The 26,135-nt window shown below is 37.3% G+C and overlaps 1 protein-coding gene across 10 annotated transcripts in view; it reads right to left on the bottom strand.

Annotated features, from left to right (window-relative positions):
• The window catches only part of DMD (dystrophin), a 1,217,172-nt gene that overhangs the window by 150,589 nt on the left and 1,040,448 nt on the right, over window positions 1-26,135 (bottom strand). For all 10 annotated transcript variants that reach the window (XM_068917030.1, XM_068917051.1, XM_068917057.1 and 7 more), the window contains one exon: window positions 23,686-23,832. In XM_068917030.1, the coding sequence (XP_068773131.1) occupies window positions 23,686-23,832 (147 nt within the window). The remainder of the gene's footprint in view (window positions 1-23,685; window positions 23,833-26,135) is intronic.

Here is a 26,135-nt window from a genome sequence, read left to right as displayed (position 1 = left end):
TTGGAGCTGGTCAAAGTCTGTACATTAATGTTTTCCAAGCTGTGAGTTAAATTCATGTGACATGAAAGCAAAACCTTAGTTATTTATTGCCCACACTACACTAAGCCACAATGATACAAAACTCTCTCCAGTTTAAATTGGAAGATGTAGTCTTGTTTCCACACTTTTTCAGCTATTTGATAGAACAAAGGTGCTCATAATTAATAAAAATTATACTTAATGTACATTTAGTAGAATATAGGATAGCACAGGTGAAGGATAAAAGATTTACTGCCATGAAGGATGACACCATATGTATGCATTCAACAAAGTCATCACTACACGTGTTTCAAAAAAACCCATTATCACTGAGTGCACTCACTGAGTGCCATATATTTTTATTTCAAGAAATTCCAATAACCTTGCATACAGTTTTCTTCTTTACTCTCTTTTTATTACCCTTCTCTTTGCAAAACCAAATGCCTTGTTTTCCATGGTAAACCTGTGAAGGTCTCACATGAACCTGAAAACTGCTAAAATGGCTTTATTTGATCCCCAGATCTATCCGCTTCAGAGATTCAGCCCCTCCCGTGCCTAGGGGGATGATTCTTCCTTTCCAGTAGAGTAAAGCTCCAACGCACAGCCCCGCAGGAGCAGGGGGATTTAAAGCTAATATATTTTGTGTTTCCAAGAAAACTGTAAGTGGTCTGGGCTGACTATTGCCACAGGCTTCGGATTAGTGCAAATATTGGAAATGAAACATATCTTTTTGCATATTCGTTCAAAAATGAATGCACAAGCATCCTCAGGGACTTAGCTCTAGGAAATAAATGTGATGGTAGAGTTGTTAAAATGCAAAAAGATTCGATAACAACCCACATTTTGAAATTTGTTTTGGTCATTTATTATCAAATGCCATGAACAGCAGTCTAAAATTTATCACCCTACTTCCACAGCTCTTTGTATTTTATCACTTATTTTTTTCCACAAGGAAATTATTTAATTCTATTTAGATTTATTTCTCATTGGTTTCTAAGAGCAGAGAATTAAATGAGAAATCTAAAATTAGAAAAGATCTTGGATAGTTCAGGCAGTGGGAAACATGGAGATCCTGAGGTGAAGTGCAGCTGAAGGGGAGTGCCATGTAAGCAAACTGTTTGTGCAACAAGGAGTAATAAAAGGGACAAAGTAAAGACAAATTTCCAACTTGTCTAAAGCCAGCCTCAAAACCTGAACTTGCAGTATCTGCATAGTAGCACCATTCAACACACTGACAGGTGGATAGTAGCTTAATTGGTCACTACAAAACTTTCATTTACTGTCAGAAAGAAACCCTTTCTAAGTATTTAACATTCAAGCCATTGCTATCACAGTGACAAGTTGACACTTGGCCTTGGAGTTAGGCAAATAAAGGAAACAAGTGAGCATTCTCTTAAAAATCTGTTGATGAAAGAATTATGAAGGACTTGGTCAAGAAAAGACTTGACAGGAGAAAGAAAGAGTAAAATAATTCTTGCAACTCATATAACTTAACAGCGATCTCTATGAGAAGTCCTCGCTAATTCTACAGAATCATTTTAAAATAAGGTGAAAGCATTTTAAAACCGTGCACACAATTTTTAGAAAGAAAGATGGACTTGCTTCTACTTTCAACAACTGAGTTGCTATTGGCTTTAATTCTACAAGATCGGATGCCATATTTTTATATGAAATGTCATTAACACTTCTGAGATTAAAAGTTGTTCTCAGGGATTGAAAGATGGAAAAACCACCTATATGTGACAATAGAAATAGTCATTTGACCATTCTGGAAGGTTTTTGTAGGCTCAGCTAACAAAATCAAACCAATGAGCAACTGTCCAAACAGTAAACCTGGTTAATATTTCAGGATAGCAAGAATTTCAAAAGAAATCTTGAGGCAGGAATGCGATTATGCAAGATTTTTGTCAAATTATTTCAGATTAAAAAAACAGGACTTCCTCTGTAAAAAGCAAATCAAATTGTGTTTGTTCAATATCTTATTTGCTGCCATTACCTTATACCTTTGAATGAGACATGCAAAGGAAATTCATGCAGCACTGAGTCTGGTATTTATTTCGAAATGAATAACTTACAGGCAGAAGTTTGCAAATGAATGCTACAAAGATTTAACTGGTCTTATGTGCCTATACTTTTACTTTACTTTTACTTTGCTTCTTTAACTTAAAGAAAATCTTAAAGAGCAAAAATTTGAGGGTAGAGTCATTTAGCTCTGAAACCTTTCTGTTCAAGTGTGTTAGCTTTGCTTCATATATTTTTGAATCAGTAATGCCAGTCCTTTTCGGTACTGCGTAAATGAAATTTTGATTTCATTATCCAAAACAGTGATACGCTGGTTAAAAATATTAAATAAACACAGAATGACTATAGGACTAACATGTTTGTGGTCCAGCTCTGTTCATTTTTTACCCTTTCTGTCCTCGTTTTACTATCTTTCGGTCACGGAATTTAATTTTCCTTATGCCTTTTAAAGTTTATATCGTAAAAAAATTACTTTCTGTCATTAGATCTCACGCTATCATCTGCTTTATGCAGACCTTATTTTGTCTTTCTTTTCTGCTCTGGTAGGTCTTTTCGCAGCCTCCACAGTCTTCCCACAGCATTATGAAAATATGGAAAAAAGATCGTCCTACTCCTAGCCAACCAAACTAGGATAGAAGCCATTATTTAGACAGTCTATTCAGTCAATAACCACCATGCACTAAGATTCCTCTGAACAAACAAGCGCTTTGATTACATACTGTTGGAATAGTAATGCTGGCCTACAGTTATATGTCAGTAAGTGCTTTCTGGCTGCAGAAGCCAGATTCTGCACTGATGATCTGTAATTGCTTTTGATTGGCTAATTTTCATCAGTTTGGGCTGCCAGCAGTGGCAGACATGAAGCCATAAGGCAGCTATAAATCCCAATGGGAACTTTCAAAGCTATTGTTTGAGACAACAACAGAAAAGTTGGTGACCTGGCCAGGGTACAGTGAGGTTGAAAAAAATTTAAGAAACCCACATGGGCAAAATTTCCAAGCCTCCATGTATTTTAGAAAAACCTTCCACAATGAAAGAGCGGTTGCATTTGATTTTGAATATTGTCCTTGAAAAGTGTCCCATGGCATTCACCTAAGGACATCCACTCTATCAGCGCTTTTCTACTTCATCTACTCATACTGCTACATTGTCTTATTACTTAGCATTTGTCTTGTATGAGGCAAAACAATCATGATGATTGGGGAGGAAACAGAAAAGAAAACTACTGAGGTACCAGGCATATAGATCTTCTACTATTAACGCTCAACACAACTGATAGTTATGGGAGGAAGCAGCTGATTATGCAACTGGCAGGATCATACATCTGACGGGTGTAAAATTTGGTAAAGGAAAAAGAAAACTTCATAGGCTCATGTGATTAAAATGTGCTGATTTCATAGAGTTTCATAATGCTTTTGCAAAGCAGATGCACGTGATACCTAAGAAAGAGACAAATCCTTTCTGCTGGGAATCCCACCTGTAAAGTCAAAGACAAGATCCCTCATCGGATTCTCTCATTCTACTCCCTTTTCTCACTGCCATGATTCTCCTTCTATTAGATTATGTCTTGGATCCTCTCTTCTGCTTCATATTTCCCCATTCTGCCTATCTTAAGCTCTTCTTCAAAATTTAAGTGTTTCTTGTCCTGCTTGCATTCTGTATTTCCCTTCTTTCCTCCTTAGCAGTCACCCCTGTGTCCTCCAGATTTCAAAATGCGCTCAAGCCACGTCATGTCCTACTGTCTTTAAAGTGTGCCCAAAACTAAAATTACTGAAATTACTAGAATCCCTGTTATGAACGCAACCTACAGGTTAGGCTTCTTACAAATTTTACCTTTCAGCCCACTCCAGCTCACTGTTTTTACAGTGTTTCATTTCTGAATAGTGTGAATATGAACTTTAATGGTGGCTCAACAACATGGGACATCTTCTTGTTGCCATTTCATGACAACCCCATGATTCCATATTATGACTGCAGTTCCTACTAATCAATTTATACTACAGAACAATTGGCCTGGTTTCTGTGCTGCTTAGAAATAAAAACCATGGCAAATTGCAATCTTTTATGGCAATCTAAAATACTTTCCATTGAAGCTAGTAAATTTTTAAAATGTCTATATAGAGGGGCCTGTTGGATTTCAAATAATTTGTGATAATTTTTTCCTAGTCATCCATCTCTGTGTCCGCCATGATAGTCTAGTACTACAAGAATAAATTACACCTGCTTGTCAGATCTCAAAGTGTTTTTTCTATTTCCCACACTCTCAGAAAATCTGCTTTGTTATGTGTGCATAAACATACACGTAAGTATGTTTGTGTGTGTGCATGTATGTGCGAGTTTACAACAACTTTCTTTCCTTTTTATAATCATCCCAGAACTTAATTATTCTGGTTATGGTTAGGAAGTTGCACAAAAAATATGGCCTGGCTAAATACAGAATAGTATCTAAAAAGCAAAGACCATTTCTGAGCAAGAGAAAAATGCACCTTTAAGTATATTTGCTTCAATAAGACTACAAGAAACTCCAAATTAATCTTGTGCCATTTTCTAAATAGCACAGTTCTGAACTACCTGAAGGTCTCTGAAGGCCTGTTAGAAAATAATTGATGGAAGAACACATTTTTAAAACAGTAAATTTTTTCTTTGTTTTTTGGTTTTTTTTTTTTTATATGCAGTTGCACAAGGTTTAACACACTGCATCAAGGAGGCACAAGCAAATTCTCTTCTAAAGAATGAATTCACCCAGCGCCAACATTTTCTCCCATATTAAATCCACTATTGGTTCAGCAACATTAGCCATGCATTGTTACAGTACATAGTCATGCCTGTATCCCCTAAAGCTACAAAAGTAAGGTATATCCAGAGTTAAAAGCATTTATTTGTGTCTGCATTACAGTTTAAGATAGCCACAATTTTTTCCATTTTAAAAGTTTTAAAATGAAATGTTGGACTTGTTAAACATTGTTCCCTCGAGGAAATGCATTACTAATCTTGACTCCTACACTAGCAATACCATTTTACTTGCCAATTCTCTGTCACTCTTATGAGTACTTGAAGGTGTTTAACAACAGAAGTGGGATTTTCGTATTAACTGGGAAACCATTCACCAACTGCTATACAGGTAGCTAACATTTCTTCCCTAATAGACTCATACTAGCTATAGTATCTATATTCAAAATGTTATGATTTGATTCTTCCCAAATTCTACTATCTATATCTATAAATGCAGACTGAATGATCAGTTTTAAGGTTTCTTTGCATTATCAAGATGTACTTAACTAGAGAAGGTTAGGATCTTGGAATAAATCATGTTCTAAAAATTGTACTTCATACACTATGAACTCACTCCCTCAGTGAGTCCCTCTTATTAAGTCAGGCTGTTGGCAATAATGTGGTCTTAGAAGTAATGAATGAGGAAAAAATATTCAGTTAAATGCTTATCATTAAACAGTGATAATTAACAAGATGAAAGATGGAGTAGCAGTAGGTATCAGGAAAAGGAAAGCCTGTTGATCAGACAACCTTTTGTAAACCAGAATGAGAATGTAACTCAGCCTTGTATTCAGTCTTGAATGTACTCAGTCTTGTACATTCTGTAACTCAGAATGTAGTCTTGTAACTATACATTCGAGACTCATTACTAAACTAATCTGACTGGATTATTATTTTAAAGTGAAAGCACAATAGAAATTGCTATTAATTATAACTGAGCATATGCCTTATACTTGGTGGAAATGCAAGGTTCTTTGACTTCAACAGTGCTTTATAGCTATGGAATAAGTTGCAGATTTGAGGCCCCTTTTGAATCCTGACTTTTCTGACTTTTCTTTTTAGTTTATGTGTGGGTATCTGACTCTATGTTCATGAATAGGTGGCATGGCTTAAACATACCTGGACATGGGGGCTATGAAGTGAACAAAGCAAATCCCTTTGCTTTGTTGAGCTGAAAGATGGACTTTATTACGATAATAAGTGACTATGAAACGGCTGAGAATAAACATACTTGATATGATGTTATAGATGAAATAAGACAATGATAGCATAGATGAAATAAGACCTTCTGGACATGACAGTGATCATGAGCAGTCAGCGTGGATTCACTAAAGGGAAAATCACGCTTAACTAACCTAATAGCCTTCTATGATGGAGTGATTGGCTGGGTAGACGAGTGAGGAGCAGTGGATGTTCTCTACCTTGACTTTAGCAAGGCTTTTGACACTATCGCCCATTACATCCTCATAGGCAAGCTCAGGAAGTGCAGGCTGGATGAATGAACAATGAGGTGGATTGAGAACTGGCTGAACAGCAGAGCTCAGAGGGCTGCGATCAGCAGTGCAGAGTCTAGTTGGAGGCCTGTAGCTAGCGGTGTCCCCCAGGGGTCAGTCCTGGGTCCAGCACTGTTTAACTTATTCATCAATGACCTGGAGGAAGGGACAGAGTGCTCCCTCAGCAAGTTTGCGGATGATACTAAACTGGGGGGAGAGGCTGATACACCAGAGGGCTGTGCTGCCAGTCACAGGGACCTGGACAGGCTGGAGAGCTGGGCAGAGGGGAGCCTCATGAAGTTCAACAAAGGCAAGTGCAGGGTCCTGCACCTGGGGTGGAGCAGCCCCAGGCACCAGTGCAGGCTGGGGGCTGACCTGCTGGAAAGCAGTTCTGCAGAGAAGCACCTGGGGGTCCTAGTGCACAAGTTGACCACGAGACAGGCCTGTGTCCAGTTCTGAGCGCCCCAAAACAAGAGAGGTATGGAGCTCCCGGGAGCGAGTCCAGCAAACGGCCACTCATATCAGGAAGGCTGATAACTGGGACTGTTTAGCCTGAACAAGAGAAGACTGAAGGGGGATCTTATCAAACATTTTATACATATCTGAAGGGAGGGTGTAAAGAGGATGGGGCCAGACTCTTTTCCGTGGTGCCCAGTGAGAGGATAAGACACAATGGGCACAAACTGAAATACAGGAAATCCCATCTGAATCTAAGGAAAAATGTTTTTACTGTGAGGGTGGTTGAGCACTGGCACAGGTTGCCCAGAGAAGTTGTGGAGTCTCCTTCCCTGGAGATAATCAGAACACTTCTGGACAGAGTCCTGGGCAATGTGCTCTAGGTGACTCTGCTTGAGCAAGGGGGTTGAGACTAGATGGTCTCCAAAGGTCGCTTCCAACCTCAACCATTCCATGATTCTGTGAAATACAGCCCTTTGGAATATTACTGTAGGAGACATAATCACATTATTTTTAACTGGACGTGTTCTATACCGATGGATTAATACAAAAAAAATGAATGTGAACTCTTTATAGGAGAAAACGGTCTTTAAAATAAGTGCATATTATTTTCAGAAGGCGCATGATCAACATCAATTTCTGGATTTGTAGTTTTATGGCTCTACCAGTCTGCAGACATTACATCAGCTATCAGAGACACTGAAACTACAGCAACTCTATTACCAGCAGCACCACCCATCTAAAAATTTGTCCAAGAAGGCTGAGATCATAATGATGTTGCTGACTACTTCAGACTTTCTTTTTAGCAAGTTATTTTGGTTCGTTTGGTAGCACTTTCTACTTTTGAGAAAAATGGCTTTCAAGTTCATAATCCTAACATCCTGCCCAACTTTCTGTTTTACCTATATCTCCACAGAAAATTACCCTCTTGCTGTTTATTTCACTGAACAATTTGAAAATACATAGCAATCAAACTTCACTTCAATCAAACTGCTGTACCACAAATAAAGCATTTACTTGGCAGCAAATGAAAATGTACTGAAAGACTGTCCATCATTTACCCCAAACCCATCATTTAGCCAAGTGTTCCCATCAGTTAATTAAGTGAAGGAGATTGGGCAATGCTCCCCAAATAACAAGTGGATCTGAGAAGCAGATCTTAGAAGTGTTCTTGTTGAAATCTGCTAAAATAGTCTTTTCATTTTTGGAAAAGAAGAAAACTGAGAGTTTGACTAATAGTTGAAATTTCATTCCAATACTTCCAAGAAAGGTCACTTTTTAAATGTAAACATTGAGTACTTATCATCTTATTTTGATTATCTTAACTATTTATATTATGCATATTCAATACTTTCACACCACTCTTGAAATTTTAGTAGTGAAGCTGGGCAGAAAATGTGGTTACATTTTCTGGGACACAAAATTGAAATCTAGAAAAAAAAAAATAAATAGAAAGCAACATTACTTAAAAAACAACTGTTTGGTAGTTTAATTTAGATAATTTCAAAAGTCTTTACAGGGTAACATTTTATAATTATAAAAAATATTAAGTTGTCCTCTCCCAAGAACATTTTCAGTTTTTGCAAAGCTACAGAATTTTTTGCTATGGAGCACTGGTTGTTATGGCAAGCTTGCTTTTTCCTAAAGCTGGAGAGAACTGAAATAAAGGTGTATACCACATGAAGAAACATGTAAGACTTTTCTGAAAATGCCTGGCTGCATGGCAGCAGAACTAACAGAAAACTGGCTGAAAAAAGTCAATGCGGCTGATGAGCCATATAGTTATCCTGATGGAAAGGGTGAAGCTGTGGGAAAAAGACCATAGTAGGCATATATATACTGAAGATCAAACCTGAGCATTTCCAAATGTCAGCATACATTTTTACAGGTACATATTTTAAAGACTATTTGGAATGGTACTACTGATACAAGTCACAAGAACACATAAGCACTGGAACATGATGCAACTTCTCACAGTTCCTTTGGCGGTACAGAATAAATTAAGATAAATAGGTATGCTGAGGAAGGCAGGCAAATGAGGTTGTTTGCTCTGTCTCAAATCTATAACCTAACTAATGTGACACTGGAAGGACTTGAAGTCCTTGTACATTTTGTTCTGTTTTGTTGTACAGATCCCGCATTCTGCGGATAAAGTGCACTGCAGACAAAAAGATGAAGGAACTCTAATGAATGATGTTCAGACGAAAAGAGTCAATGAAAAATATCCAGCTGTGCTAAAAAGGCTTCAAATTATCATTTATGCAACTGATGCATGCAATAGGTGTTGGGAAAGAAAAGAAAATTATTGTGAAATGAGCAGTCTCTTTGGCAAAGTATCAATGGAATTCACTGTTCAATCATAAGGCAAATGTAGGACAGTGGAAATAATTTCAATTAGAGGAAAGTATATACTACTGGACATTCTGAGTGCTATCACTGGAAGATTGTGAATCATAGATACAGCTTCAGAAACGAAAGGTAAGCTAGAATTAATCAGATACTATAAGGAATCAATTAGATATAAACATTTAATACAACACACATAATACATATACCTACATCAGGCGGATGCAGCCCCACTGTGAAAAGGGATAGTGGAGCTTTTCTCATGTTGTTGGGTCATGGGAGAGGGTGGACACACAAAACAAGGTTGCATTTAGATAGCTGCATGCACTGCTCAAATTCTGCATAGCACTGCAGCCCCTCTCTGCCTTTCTGCATCTCTCAGAGCAGATCGCGGGACTGTCGAGAAGCCCCATGCTGTGCTGAAAATGTGCTAGCTCCTAAGAAAGACACTGAAAGAATTCAAGTGTCTTGGGCCTCTGCTTTCCTCGCTACACCAGCTTCTATTCTTCTTATCCCTGCTATAACACAGAATCTCACAGATCCAGACTCAGTCAGCTTTCCCTAAGCACCACAAGTAACCCCAACACGTGTGCCCTGAAAAATCTTGGGAGTGGTAGTACGGCAGTTTTGTGGTAATACAATTCACTGTTGATAAGATATTGAGAAAGGGACAAAGACATGTGACAAAAGTTCACATGGCGTAAAAACAAACAAACAAAGCCCAGCACCTGTGGAAAGAGAAAAATACTTTTTCAGTCATCGCCTGCAAGTGGAGCTTTCAGCTGTACAGCTGGTATAAAATCTATAAAGCATAATAAATATTTAGGAGAAAAAAGCTTTCTATTATTTGGAAAAAAACCCCATAGAAATCTAGCAAAAGCTTAAAATACAAGGTTTTTTTTTTTTCATTATGGCTTGTTATTTAAAATCCTACAACAGGAAGAGTTATAAATTGTAAGGACTATCCCAATACATTTTCAATTAAATGCCTAAATTAATGTAGAGACATTTAATTAAAGTTGCACTAGTTTTTCCAAATGCTGCTAATTAAGCTGCTATCTAAAATTAAATCTCTCCCCAAACCCTTTTACATTTCTGCTGCTCATCTGATAGGGAAATAATTAAAATTCTAGAAGTTCACCTATGCATCCAAATACTGCAAAAGAAAATAAAAAAACCCACTGAGGTAGCTTGAGAGGCTGCTGCTTTAATGGGATTTCTACAATCCTCAGCGTGGGAGGACAGCACACACAAAAAACCTCAGAAACAAATCTAGCTTTTCAAATTTGCACAGACTTATTCATTCAGTGTTACGGGCCAAGAACCTTTGAAGATTTTCCACAAGTGAAGGATAACAGATTGACATGACTAAGAAACAGGGAGATAAATCCTGCTAACTTTATATGAGCCTTACATTGAAGTAAGCAGGACTAGCATAGGTAAGGCAAGCAGTACTTGCACTTACATTCAGGAGTAAATACGGGCATTCTACCTGTGGGACAATTTGCTTTTCCATAACTGGAATACCTCTGATCTACAGGTGACCTAAAAGATCCCTCTCTCTTCTTCTTTTACTGACTTATTTCTTCCTTGATTAGACTGAAGTTAGGCTGCTTTAGTGATCAGTTAAATACATATTTATTTCCCACATGCGTGCGACTCAAAATGATCACACTTCTTTAACCTAACAAATAAACATACACTCATTTTAGATATTGGCTGATCGAGAGAAAAACATGCCAAGACAGCTGAGAAGTCTAATGCACTATTTAAGATCCAAGAGCACCCTTCTAAGAATTACTCTTTGTGGAATCAAAAGGGACCATTAATTGAAATATAGTTTTAGATTGGTATTTATTGCAAAAGATCACAAATTTTCTACAAGAACATACATATACCACAGTAGAACAAATGCTGATGGGGCATTCAGAACTGAGATTTGGATTTGGTTACTCTGAACTTGTGACGTGGGTCTCTCTCTAGACCAATAAGCAAACGAAGTGCATCTCTCTAACAGACAAATTCTTGTAGATCTACATGCATATAAACTTCCATAGGGTTGAAACCTGCCATCTGAAGTACAGGGCAGAACCATCTTACCATTTTATTTAGAACAAGCAAAAGGTAAAAGAAAAAACAACAACAAACCTCCAGAGTAAGGCATTAGCATGACAAAAATTAAGAAGTCTATGTGCTCTCTTTTGAAGACCTATCTCCCTTTGGATGCAGCAAATTATCAGCTTTCTTTTTGATACATAAAAATAGAATGCATTTCCCTTCTTGCAGAGCAAAATCTGGAGAGGGTATTCAAATAACAGAGGCAGTAAAACATATAAAAGCTTGAAGTTTGGTGGTCTGTCTTTCTGCAGGCACTTTTACCAGCCTGTCTTACCTTGAGCTTGCAGCCCAACAGGACCCTGGCAAATTGCTATAATCTCCTATAACCCTAATCACCATTTTAATCAAAAAAGGTGGGGCAGCCTGGAATTCATACAGCAGGGTTAGCTCTGCAACTGTCATTCGATTTGCTAAATACACACAGTATGCAGCTAAAAGGTTGAAATGGTTCAAACTTTTATTATCTTCACAAGATTACATTCCAACATTAATATTTGACAAGTAAAAGAAAAGAAAATCATGCGACTGTCTGCTTTGACGCGCTTCAGAAGCCTACTTAGATTATGGCTGTATTTTTCACTAACTCTGATTTTAAGAGATCACTGGGGAAAACAAAAAGTTGTGATTCGTAAAACTGCCATGACTAAAAGCCTATTGCACCTACACCTTATATTCCACTTTTTCCTTTCTCTATCTCTTTCCTTTCTTAGGTTAGATTACTGTTCTCTGCTTTTGTTCTCCATTTGTTTGTTTAATGATTTTCTCCCTAGCCCCCCTCCCCCCCCCCCTTTTTTTAAAAAGTACTGGTATGATTGTAGTGGGTATGATAGACGAGGAGAAGCCTACATGAAGAGGAAGAAAGGAAGCTTCAAGGAGAAGAAGAGCAATGAGAGGAATTGAAAAGAACATCAAGGAGGGAGATTGGAGGAAGGGGAAGATTAAAGGAAAAAGAAGCAGACAACTGTGATTTTGAGCAAGAAGGGATTCAGCAGCTGTCATAAAAAACCTGCAGCTCTGCTTGAGATGTATCGATCAGACTATTCCAGTGCTTTCAGTATGGCTTACAGTTCCCTGTGTTTACTTCAAATTACAGTAATGTGATAGTGTACTTAGGTAACAATATTTATCTTAAGCATCTAACAAGTGTTTTTGCTTTTAAAGAGGGAAGATTGCCCCATATTTCTCCTGCTTTTGTTTCTAAAAAGGGTTCTGCCCTTTGAATGACTCACCTACTCACTAATAATATACCAGTATCAAAATACTCTTCATGCTAAAGGAGTTTAGACAATGCTGAGGGTTTTCTGCTTGTTTGTTTTTTGTTTTCCTAAGAGGACTGTTTATACATGCATCTCCTGAATACCATAGACATTTCCTGGGATGAATATTCCAGCAGGATTTGTTAAGATAATAAGAGAGGACAGAAGGTGCATATTTACAAAATGCTGGACAGTTATAACCAACCCTGCTAAAACAGCAAGTTAAGGACTTCATTAGATTATAGAGAACTGCAAGAAGGCTCGTTTCTAGGATTTCTAAACCTCTTTGTTTTTCAGAAAATATCTTTTGTGTATCAGTACAAGAATATTGTATTCAAACACTTCTTTTGAGAGGAAACATTGCTAAGCCAGTCCTTATTTTCCACCTGAGTGTGTCTCAGACTTCTTTTAAAGTTATCTCACAGTTCCTAGTCCTTTCAAATACATTGTACTCTAAAATGTAGCTGTTGGAAGACAAAAATGCCTGAGATAGGATGATTCAAGTCTTGTATGAAACTCTGTTCTTGTAATACCCTTTTTAATGCTGTCATTTCTTCTTATATATTAAAATCTGTTGTATCAGTCTAAACTATAGAGAATTACATTAGATTTTGTGCAGAAGGGAGTAGGGTAAAAATGAGGAGAAAAGAGCACATTCATACTGTCATTTGCTTTCAAACACAGAGCAAAACCTTTCCAAAATTTTCTCATTTCATTCTGATAAAAGAGGAAACGTCCCTTATAACTTGTTCTCCTCCTCTAGCTGTGTGAATGACACTTTTCTTCTGAGGTGATTATTGTAAGAATCAAAATCCCTCAGCAATGAGCCGTAAAATATTTCTTTTTATCATGTTCTAAGCTCAACAAACCTTCGTAGAAAATAGAATACTCTTAATTATGAATAAATTAACTAAATTAGTAACATGAGATGGATATGCAATTAAGGGACTGTTAATTGAAACTGGAAACACAGCTGTATACAGCTTAGAGATGAATCATACCAGTAATGACGCAGATGTTTATAAAATGTGATTATGTTTAGCAGGAGCATACTATTGAAACTCCCCAGCCTATTCTTACATTGTGTCACTGAAATGGTTTTTAAACCCATGAACACCAGGAATCAGGATCTTAGGGATAGCAAATTAGGCTCCCTGGATATGTGAATTAGTGTTGTCTGAATGTCAGCAATTTAATTCTCCAGCTTTCAAAGAATGTAGACATGGAGCCAAAAACAAACATCTGTTAGTTATATGCTCATTGAAAAAAAAAAAGTCTCTGGCAAGCTAGAGCCTGTCTGAATATGAGAAAGACAGTGAAATACAGTATCCCTAAACAGTAACACTGCTGTGTGAATATACTGAACATGAAAATAATATAGCCCAGGGGCTCATGAAATCTGCTTTGTGCACAACTGTGAATACACCTTTTCTGGACTATTTCTCTGAAGAGCTACAAGGATGAGGAACAAATAAAGTTTCCTGTCTGAAGCCTTTAAGAATTCATCAGCTTTCTAACAACAGCAAAATGGGATTTTTATTCCGTCAGCGTTCACATCTTTCCTAGTACGCTCTTTGCTAGACTGTACAATAAAGGGTTTTTCTTCTGGCAAAAAGAAGGCTTAAGTATTGCTCTTGGGGCATACAAGGAGATTCGGCTATGCAAACTCAACAGGAATAACATTCAGTACAGTTGTGAACGACAGACACAAAGCCAACTGCCTCACACCTCTTCCTTCACATAGCGATGTTACCACTCAATACCAGAATGCTACATAATCCCAGGTAAATGGCACATTAAGCAGTCTATGATTTGTTTTCTGGAATGGGTTCATGGACTATCAGTAGCAGATTTTGCAACATCCTTGTTTTTCTTAATATATCCATGTTTTCAATAAACGTACAGAATAAGTTAAGATCGTAGCTCGAATCCAAAGCCCTTTCCATGTACAGTAGTACAATTCACATCACAAATCCATTCTTAGTTTTGATTCAGGGGCCTGGGCCTGTATAACAGTAAATAATTACAAACAAACTTACATGAAATGGAGTTTCTTTTTATGGCCCTCTGTTCTCGGAGAGTGGGACAGACCCTCAGACTAAAAAAAAAACCATCAGACTTTCATAAAATAAAGAGGCTATTATGACTTACGCCAAACGGACACAATTTCATTCTAATTTAATTAAGTTTCATAATGTCCCTTTCTGATCTGTAGATGGATACTCATCTAAAAATGTGTAAAATCAGGCACAAGGTAGTTAAGATAATTTGAAAAATTGTATACAGTGTCACTGACAAAGCTCAAATAATCAGTAAGTCCTGGCACCATGAGACGTCATGGGCTTAACCTCTCACTTGTGGGAATTACCAAGCACAGTCTCAGGAGGTGGCGGCACAGTGTGGAGGGAGAAGAGTGGTCATGCTAGGACTGGGTTTCTCTCTGCCGTTCAAAAACTTTAATTGACAAAAGCTGACCCCCTACTCACTGATGAAGAAAAAGGATTAGATCTTGACTATTTCAAAGAGGGAGCCTGCATCACTTCTACAACAGACCATACTGCTTTGACAGTAATTCGCATGTCATTCACAGCTGAACAAAGTTATGAAGGCTTCATGAGAAAAATGTTAACCCTTTCCCTTTAAAGGTAAACCCAGCCAAATTCAGGGCTATACTGCAGCCAGCTGTGACAACTAACGTGCAAACCAAATTTGGTTATCTTAGCTCTTTGGCTGGCAAAAGTACAGACAAAGTCAATTCAGGATTTGAAATGTGATGTTTTGAGATAAGCAACTGATATGCTAGGATATACAAGAAATACAGAGCTATTTTATGGAAGACATAGTCTTCTCTTTCTCCTGATTGAATACCCCCCAAAATCACAGAACTGCTGAAACAGTGCTGTAATATCAGCTATATGTAGGCTATAAGGATAAGTAGAACTGCCTTTGCATATGGAAAGGAGTCACAAATGAGGGTTTTGGGGGAAAAGGACACAAAACACTTGAGACCAGTATAAGGAATCATAGGGAAGGAAGTGACAACATCCAACACAATGGATATATTATCTGTAAATGTAGAGTTAGGCTTGTTTTCCTAACTTGATTCACACTTATTCATCATGCCATTAATTTTGTTTTAAAATAAATTAACCTTACGGCAACTTTGAACACCTAAGAAAAGGGAAGAAAAAGACTAATTGTGTCTTTAACCCACACACCTCACTCTCAAACAAAACGGCACATACTAAAGAATTCATTTCCATAACCTGTGAATTAGATATTCTCCAGGTACAAAAGAAATAGCAAAACAACATGAATAAAAATTGACATTGTAAGCTCTGAGTTAAGAGTCTTAAGTAATATTTTGTTTATGCTGCACCTGTACACTGGTGCCCCTACTTGTGCGAGCTTCCTACGGGTTATGGCAATACCATCGTTAAAAATGTAACAGTAAGCACAAGATTTAAATGGGTCAGATGAGCCACTGAAAGCAATGTAAGAACAAATGAATCTTAATAGATAGGCAGTACTTAAATGAAAAGGGGCCAGCAACCATCTTCTATGCTCTCATTCCCTATTTCTGACACGCTGAGTCTAACAAAGCTTCACTGCCCCATAATTCTTAGTCTGACTAGCACTGCAAGAACCAAGGGGCCAGATGTACAGGTAGATATTCCTAAATTCAGGATCCATCAGAGTAAGACTAATTGCCAGTCTCAGGTGAAAATCTTGTGGTTTCTCCATTTGTGAATTGAAATGCAGAAACACTGGCCTCGATTACATCAGACCCTTCAGGGTCTGACTGGCTTTAGGTTACCTTTATTTCCTTTTGAGAACTTTTTGAATCTCTGAGCAGTAGTAACTGATCAATAATGATCACTGGATCAAATGATCAGGTAAGTGATCAAAATGATTAAATAACTCCTTTTGCCTGTATTGCCCCAGATGGATCCAGGTCAGGATGCACTTTATAGAAAACATTTCTTCGAGACTGTCCAGGGTTTTCTATATAAGAACACAACATTCAGCTTTACTCAAGGTGTGATGAAAATTACAACGGCAATATTAAAGAGTACTTTATAAAAATACTCTGAATATGGCAGGCAAACACTTATCTACGAAGGCTGGTTTTAAAACTGTGTCACAATGCAACATGACAGACATTTTCAGTACTTAAAACACTACTGCTAACAGTACTTTCTAAAATGGCGAAAATATCTCACTTAAAGTCTTAATGAACCAAAAAGATTTTGAAAATATAGCACATAACACTGCATAGCCTAAAAAGGCTACTTCTGTTACCTAATGGTAGATAGACTGACAGCAAAATATCTGCAGTTATAATACACCAAAAACACAAAAGGATTTGTCAAAAAGACACAAAATGACCAATAAGCAAAATAAATTTTTGCCAATATTAACCTTCTGTCCTGGAATTTTGCCATTTTTTTTCCCTTCCTTAGGCTTTTCATTGCTCTAAATGAAGTTTAAACTAAAAATCATAGCATTTCAGAGATAAGAATCAAGAAAAAAAACAGGGAGAAAGAGGAAGCTTTTTTGCCAGTACTACATTCTCACTTTCTAAAGCCTTTAACAATATTTTGGCACCAGGCCTTAGTAGTTGAGAGGTCTTACACTGCTTCCAGGAATATTCATTAAGGTTTCACTGATACAAGCCTCTGAAAATCACATTTAGACAAAGCCTTTATAGGATGGATGTTAAAGTCAGAGAACACTTTACCTGCAACCAATGTATTCCACATTCAAGGCAAGCTCGGCATGTCTGCCCTAACCCTCCTCCCAGTGAAGCAGGGGTGAACAGACCAACCCTCTGTGTTGGCAGAATAAATCCCCTCCTGGGTATGGAGCAGAACCAGAGGCTACTAAGACTCCTCATCCTTGTGGTGTCAGCAGATAGCTGACAACAAGGTATCCTACCCTACCTGGTCCTGACCTGCTCTTTTTCATTTTCAACTCTAACCATGAATTATGAGCCCTTAAAGTTGATAACACCTTGGCAAGGAAAAGGAGCTGTGATATGGAAGTCAGGACTGGGGAATGACTTGGAACTGTAAGGTTCATTTCGGTTTTGTTCCTGTTTGCTTTCATCATTACTGGCTGCTGCTAACTTTGTGCACGTGCCAGCTTTTCACATTGAACAAGGTCACACGTTCTACCTGCAAAAAACCCTATTTCTCATAATGAATAGTCTAAACATAGCTGTTTGGAATCAGGTCACACCCTTAAAAAGATGTCGAAAAAACTAGATCATGTTCCGTCAATGTTGGCAAGAAAAAAATGAAGCTACCTGTGCAATTTTCTTGTTTAAGGTAAAAACTCCTAACTCCCATTGCCTACGTACGTACCTTTGCAGAACCGAAACTCAAGTGCTTTAATTCTCCGGTCGTAACTTCCACTTTCCTTTTCAAAGAATCTTCTATGCAAATAATTTCAATTAATGTTTTTGAGAAGAATATATATGAGACATATGAAACGCATCAAAAAAATCTATATATACACACTGAAATGAGAACATAAAATACAGTAAATCACTGCTCTTCTGTATGGTTCTTTAAAACAACTCTTTAAAGATGGAAAAATTCCAAATTAAAAGAAGCCAAAAAGAATAACAGAATTCTAAAATGAATGTATTTTCACAAATAAAAAAAAAGAACTAAAGCATTTAAAGTTTCAAGAAGCTGAAATTCATCAAACAGAACATAACTTTAACAAGCTTTTATTCGTTCTTCTGTTGGCATGGCTGACTGATAACCATGCCTGTTTTTTACTTACATGCATGCATTCTTTCACTTACGACCCTAAACACGCCACAAAGAACAACGAACACGTCCTTCTAATTTATTAGGGAATATTTCCAATTTCTATCACACACGTCGTTAAAAGAATTGAATTCCATGTCCAGATAGCTGGCCTTCCTCCACTACCTTACATAAATAAATAAAGAAGATCTCTAATGAATGAATGAAGTGTAGTGTGAACCTACATGCATATTTGTGAGAGGAATATCCAGCACAATCGAGACACAAGCGAACATAAATGAAGAAAAATACATGGACGTACGACTTCTGAGGCCCAGTGGCATAACCAATTAAATCAGTAGGAGGCCATTAAAAAACCATGACAACTGTGACTTTGGCAGAAGTTCCAATTCCCATGGAATATACGAAACAACATTTTTACTGAAGAGTCTAACAGGGAAACTCATCTTCCAAAAAGGATCAAAATCTCCCTCTGCTGGGAAGATGAAATCTGCAACCGCTAAAACAGTTTTAAAATTCAGGCTTGAAAAGAACTATGATTTTAGAAATTCCTTAATTAGTATATTTCAGATGGGCCAGAATTTTGCCCCCAGATATTTAAAATAATTGTCTCCTGCTTTTGTCAGTTACTGTGAGAAGACATAAGTCAAAATATATGTATTTTTTAAAAACAGAAGAAACCCAAAGGAATGGGAATATACTAAAATGAATAAAATGGCACAATGAAAAGAGAAGCTGCTAAGGCAATCCAAAGACAATAACGATGAAACACAAAAAACTAATTGCCCATTTCATTCATATATATGTGACATTTTCTACCTCCTACAGAGGAAGAAACACATTTTTTGTTCAGTATTGCATTGCCTTCTTCTATCCAATCCTTCAATTTACACTCACTGTTTGATGTAGAATAAGGAACTTCTCCTGTAATACAAGATATACAAAATGTTAAGGTAGACTGTGTGTTTAAGTTTATGAATAGAGCTTTTCTGTATGAGATTCATATGCAGTTTCTAAGAATTCGGACAACTCAAATCCAAAGAACTAGAAGAGGTTTTCCTTCTGCTTTGGGAAAAATGACATAAGGGAATATCCTTAACCACATGCAAATCTTAATGATGTGGTTGAGACCTTGGAAAATACTTCCTGAAAGCATTACCATGCCACTCACATAGAAACAGAGAAAGGACCTGAGAATCTGCTGAACTTGTTTCAGCTCAGCTATGAGACCCGAAAAAAACATTTCCTTTACATGAGTATTTTTGTTGTTATTTTGCTTATTTTTTGAGGATTTTTTCCTGGGGGAGTCATGGAGGACAGAAGGTGAATGAAAAATGAAAAAAACTCCAAACCTAAACCCTAAATTAATAGATCAGTGCTGTTTTCAACTTATATTTTGATGTAAGTTATTCGCCCTGCTGCCAGCCCCCCTACAGAATGCAGGGTATGAGCTGAGGACTATTGCCCACCATGCCAGTGGCTCAGTTTTTCAGAGACTCACTGCATCTGAATAAATACTGGACAATACCTTCAGTTAATATCTGGTGGGATATACACATTTGGAGGTGAGCAAGACTCTGACAAAAAGCCACAATTCCACATTGATTTCAGTATAGAAGGGCTTTGCCTTCTAGCCCTCATATTCTCAATGTTAGTTCCTCTGCAAATCGAGAGAGTAACATTCATTCGTATTTCTCACCAGGGGTTCACAGAATCAGCTAATATTTGTGAAGCACCTGGAAGATGCTGTTTTCTTAAATAATTCACTGCAGCACTACTTACTACAATCGTGTATACTACACAGCGCAGTAAAGAACCCATCCTCAGTGGAATACAAATAAGACTATGATATAACTTGAGGTAACTGCCTGCAGTAGTAGTAAAAGCCCAGTAGCTGCTTCAGCAGCTGTAAGTAGAGAGCGCTCTTTGAGGGAACAGAATAATAGCTACAGCTGGACCCTTTAACAAGACACTCTCGCACCACATCAGCCTTCCCAGATGTTGGAGAACTGTTGCTATTGGTGCAAGACGAGCCCACAAGTTAAGAACAATATCAAAATTAGGGCTACTGCTTCTTACACTTACACTTCATATTAATCTATGCAGCCCTCTGCAATAGCTCTGCCTAGAGCTACTGTAGCTCTAGGAATTGTACGTGCTTCCTCCAGGTTGCTCAGTTTCACAAACTAGACAGGCTGGGCCCAACAGTGCGGACAGAGACATCTACTCGCAGATGACTGAAGTTCATTACAACTCTCTAAAATAGAACACTGGAATATAAATCTCATGACTAAATCTCTTTAAAGATCTATTTTGTGGATGTAAGACAGTGTCCAGCATGTTCTTTTTGTATTTCTCAGCTTATTATAGGCACTGCAGTGGACACAATTTGATTTCAACAAAAATAATCTGTATAGATCACTGAAGGCTACGTTCCCGATGGGATACTTGGAAATTCTTTTAAATGTCAGAGGATTCACCTTTTGGCCAGCATTACACCAGCTGGATGTCTGACCAAACAGTAGCAGACATAATCCAATCTGGTCAGCCCAGCTCCTCAAATTTTGACTGCAAGTAAGAGTTTTCAAGACATGCTTTCCCTCAGGATGATCTCATTACACATACTGTTTGAAGCGCACAGAATCTGAACATGAGAGCTGCTTGTGAAGTCCATAACAAATCGTTCCCTGGAGGGGTTTAATCTCCTTTTATGGTCAAGAGATATGGGAAAGTAAACTGTTATTTCCTCAAAAGAACTCTTTTAAAGGTATGAAGCTAATTATGCTCACATTGTGTAAACTCCACAAGCTGATGATATATGCTTAGTTTTCAGTGACTGAGCTTAATTAATGAAATATGCCTTTATACAATACCTTAAGTCTGTAAGAATTTCCAGTACAAAAATGTATCACTAAATCTAAAATTGTCTTGTTGATACTCATTCATCATTACAATATTTTCCATATTTTTCTTTCCAGTAATACTTCAATGTACCTTGACCACAAGTGATCACATGCACCCCCCCACACACACACATAAAAGGCAAATATACATTAACGCAGAAACATAAATGAAGTTCCAGGAAGATTCGGCAACAATATGTGATACTATTCACTAATTATCTCATTGTACAACCACTTTACAATACTGTAAGTGAATGAATAAAGTCTGGCTTGTAAAATTAATATAACATTAACTCTCTGTAAGATTTGATTTAAAATGATACGTTTCCTCTTCTGATCTTATAAAAGTTCCAGTGTTAATAAAATGAGAAACAATACACCATTTCACCCTCTAAAAAATGCTCTGCAACTTGCTTATAACATTAGGGTTCTCTATTATTTCAGATGTGATAAGCCTTATGCGCCTCTCCCACATACAGCAAGGAATGAATATACTCCTGGCAAGCAGCAGCACAAAAGCATCTGTTTTATAATTTTCCTGCAATGCTGTTTTGTAGGAAACGGGATACACGGGTGAGAAATATTTCCGCCCTTAGGATACGGAAACAGAGAGCCAGAGCGAGACAGAGAGCGAAACAGAGAGCGAGAGAGATTTACTGTATATTTTAAAACAAAGTCCACATGGCCTACAATGTCATTTTTGCCCTCTGTCTGGTACTTTCATGAACAGTAACAACAACACGCTTATCTCTGGCTTTCCCTCAGACTTGGTTACTTTTTCACATCCTATATGCCTTTGCTACGAAAAATCTTCCTCTTTCCTTTATGTCTTGATGAAGTAGTGAAGTACATTTCAGCAAATCACTGGAACTTAGTTAACTGTTTTGTTAACCAAATAGGTTAACTTTCAATAAAACACAGTAAATTTGTTAACTGATTCTGTTGCTGCTTGAATTAGCTGTTGTTTTTAAATACATAAAACAACTGTGATTTTTCTCGTACGTGGGATAAGTCATTTTGGGACTACTCGTTTTATCTTCCAGATAGCTGCTCATCTGCTTTAATAAATTTTCCTATAGCCTATCCTGAGGATCTGGGGAAAAATGGAGGCTAATGGCCAAAGTTCTAGGACTAATTATCTTTTACTTAAACTAGCACTGTCACTGCCAACTGCTGATTAAGAAAAAGCAAAAATATTTATTCTGTTAATATTTGCATGAACTGTTGATAAACTGGAGATGTCACAGAATTGTGAGATTTCTTTTGGAGAAGTAATAGAAAGGCAATAACCTCTTGCTGACTATTAGAGTTGACAGCACCAGGATCTCATGTCTCATATGTTGTCATATATGACAACATGGAATGGGTTCGTTTTTGAATATTGTTAATACTTGGATTTTACAATGCAGACAAAACTCTGTGTTAACCTCCATCTCATACTTCCACATTTTTGCAATATCTTTATTAAGGTAAACACAATGACATGACTTCACAACGTGGGGCAATGTTGTAGAAATAAATAAAAAAGTGAGTAAATGCCAGTGCTTAAAGAAGTGCACTTAACTGTATTCACCTCCCTGTAATCATGAGACTACTCTACTGCTGTGGCACCTACATTACAATCTGTTCATGCATGCTTACACCTCCCCCCCAACTCATTCTTCCTAAAATTCCAAGCTGAAATATAGTGCATTTTGGAAAAAAAATATATATTTTGGAGGGCTTTAATCACAAGATAGCACAGAGTAATCTAAAACTTAAGTGATATATATGTGAACAAAACCAATCCAAAGTTATAAACTTTTCAACATTTATTTTTAACTTGCATTTTATGTACACCTTGATTTCATAATATATCTTAATATTTTTTCTGTTTGAAAAATGAACTTCTAAAATCCTTTTCTTAACAGCTTTAATAGCAGTAACAAATCCTGCCAACTGAATGCATATAATGCCTTGTAATTGTGTATTTGATTGTACAGGTGTGACATTAAATGTTCCATTGCACAGCATCATTAGTCTGGCTGTGGAAGAAGATATTTAAAACTACTGCCCCTGTAAATTATTTAAACAAAAGTAAAAGGAAAAAAGCAGCAAAAGTAAACGCTCTGAAATCAATCCTCCATGTACACCATAAAATCTCAGTAAAATATGGATAAGCTAGCGGAAAGAAACCATCACGTGATACATTTGGCAACAGGAATTGCTAAATAGAACATATTGCTATTAAAAGGTGAATAATCTACTAAGTGTTTTAACTGTATGTGAGCTTTAACTGTATGACAAACTGGGTTAACTGTATTCTAGCTCTTGATTCAGAAGTACATGAAAGCAGAGCCAGCTTTACCTCTTGTTTTCTCATAGGAACACCATTTCTGAAAGTGTTTTTCAATACTATCTGCTTCCTCTTTCATTCCTTTAATATGCCCTTAATGCTCTTCCATGGGGAGAAAACAACCACATAGACAGAAAAAATGTTTACTTAAAAGTAGCATAAAGAAAATGGTTACGCGAAGTCTACCTGTAGCACCTTCCACCTCGTGTTCAGGTCTTCCACACAGCTGAGATTATACTGGGAGAGCTGAATATCAGAGGGGGTGAACCGGTGAGCGAGATCATTGACGTGATGCACTTTCTCTTTAAGGGGCACAATTTCTGCTCGATAAACCTGTGTGAATTAAACATAAACAAACATAAGCAACAACTTTAGAAACTACTGACTCTACTACCAGCTGATTTGTATAGCAGAGGTATCCCATATGGAGCTGAGAGAAGGGCATTTACTGATTATGATACAGGCAACAGTCTTTTTATATAACTTAATACAGGCTTTAAGTCTCAGCCTAGCATTTCAGAAGGTGATGATATAAAGTAGGAGCCTTCACAGCAATTCTTGGCAAGTTAAACCAAATCTCTAACCAGAACATCTGCTGGTATGATTGCTATAAGGGATGCTTCTCTCTTCTCTCATTGTTTACATATACATAGTATGTGTTCCTCAGGGCGGATAAATGCTGTTTAATATATGAAAAATGCTGTCTAATATATGAAAACAGAGGCAGACCACAATTCTCCAAACAGTGAATAAATAAGAGTAATCAATGGTAAAACAGACAGATCTCACTGAGGTCATGCTCTTACCTCAGGTGTCTTGTGCATTACAAATCAATGGTTAGGAAGGGGAATAACAATAAGAAAACAAAAAACCTTTTGCTATGAATCCCAAACTAGCCTACATGCCTCCATATTTCAGAAAAACAAAAGAATGCATCTTGTAAGATAATCTCTAAAATTATATGCAATAGCAATCTAATTTAATAATTTCAATAATGTATGTGAAAACCAAAACCTGCTAGTTTCAAGTGTCTTGATTTTAATAGCAACGACCTGATGTTTCCATGATGCATGCAGAAACATCCCCAGGGCCCTGCAGCATGGACCCCAGACACAGCACATCGTGACTCTAACGGAGAGAGGATCTCTACGCCGATCTTCCACTGTTCCATATCTATCTTTCCTAAGGAGATATTTATGAATCTTTAAGATGACAAATTGTGTCAAAATGTACCAATGAGCCATTTCTAAGGGATAAATTCTGTCATTTTCAGGAGCACATTAGGTAATGTGATTTCTGCACACAAAGGTAGGATAATTCACTTGTGATATTAGTCTGGCTTTCCAGCTCCTTTCTCTCAGCATTTTTAATATAGACCATATGTGGTCTGCATCTCATTTTGGATCATCAAAAAACCTGAAGTGTTTGGCTACTAATCATTTCACCAATATATGATGCAAACAACACTCCCTCTCCGCCCCCCCCCCAAAAAAAAAAAAATATCTGAGTGAACCATAACAGTCTTGACACCGTAAGTAGCATTAAGACATTCGTAGATATTAGAATGTCATGATTTGGCTTAAAGGCAAATATCACAGAAAAAATTGTCCCTCAAACTTCATTAAAGGTCAGATTTGGCTTTCACTAGGCTAAATAAAACCCCATAACATAAGGAGTTAGACTAACTTAAACGGAATTCATATGCAATGAATGGCTATAACGATAAATCTATAAAACGCACAGATCAGAAGTGATGTGCATTTTGTAGAAGTAAGTGTAGAGAATGGCCCATATGCCATGATGCGAGAGCAGTGGCATAGATCAAATTCACAATACACAGTTCTCCATTTCACCAGTTTTACACCACTGAAACACAACCGATATTACTGGAAAGAATACTGATTTATAGCGTTGTGAGGAAAGTAAGGCCTGTGACGAAAACAAAAGGAAAAGATCTAGCATGCTTGGTTTTATCCCACAGTGTTATACACGTGCTTAACCTATTCATTTAAATCAATACTGCAGCTCAGAAGAATAACCTGTTTTAAAAACAGGCGTTTTTGCCTGGAAGACAAAGGCCTCAGTGACTGAAGATACATATATTATTGTCTGAACATGCAACTTGCAAATAGCTATTTTACTGTCTGCCAGTTTAAGCGGCCCAAGGTTCTTGGCCATGACAGTGTGGCTTATACTGGGGATGGTCAAATAGGTACCTCCGCTGCTACTTAGTTTCCAAGATCACAGAACGTCTCTTAGCCAGTGTCAGCAGCACCCTCATTGTTTTTATATCTATCTATCTATCTATCTATCTCACTGCTGGAATAAACGGGGATCACCTGGTGCAAAGACCAGTTCCTGCACTACAATACACTTTGATGCAGAGTCTGCATTAAAGCAAATTAATTTGTTATTAAGTTGTATAGTAATAGAATCAGGCTTTAATTGAAAACTTCATTGCTCAGGCAAAGCACACAGACCTAAGCTTATAAGCCACTTGTTTTTAAGCATATAATTAAGTACCTGGCTGATTTCAGGGCTATTATTGGCACCAGAAATGTTGACTTGGAAGTACTGGTCTTGAAGATTGACCCAAATGATTAAGTAAATCACATTATCATTATATCCAAACTACG

Source organism: Struthio camelus, chromosome 1 (genome assembly GCF_040807025.1).
Source record: "Struthio camelus isolate bStrCam1 chromosome 1, bStrCam1.hap1, whole genome shotgun sequence".
Classification (NCBI taxonomy): domain Eukaryota; kingdom Metazoa; phylum Chordata; class Aves; order Struthioniformes; family Struthionidae; genus Struthio; species Struthio camelus.
This window is presented reverse-complemented; position numbering and strand designations above follow the sequence as displayed.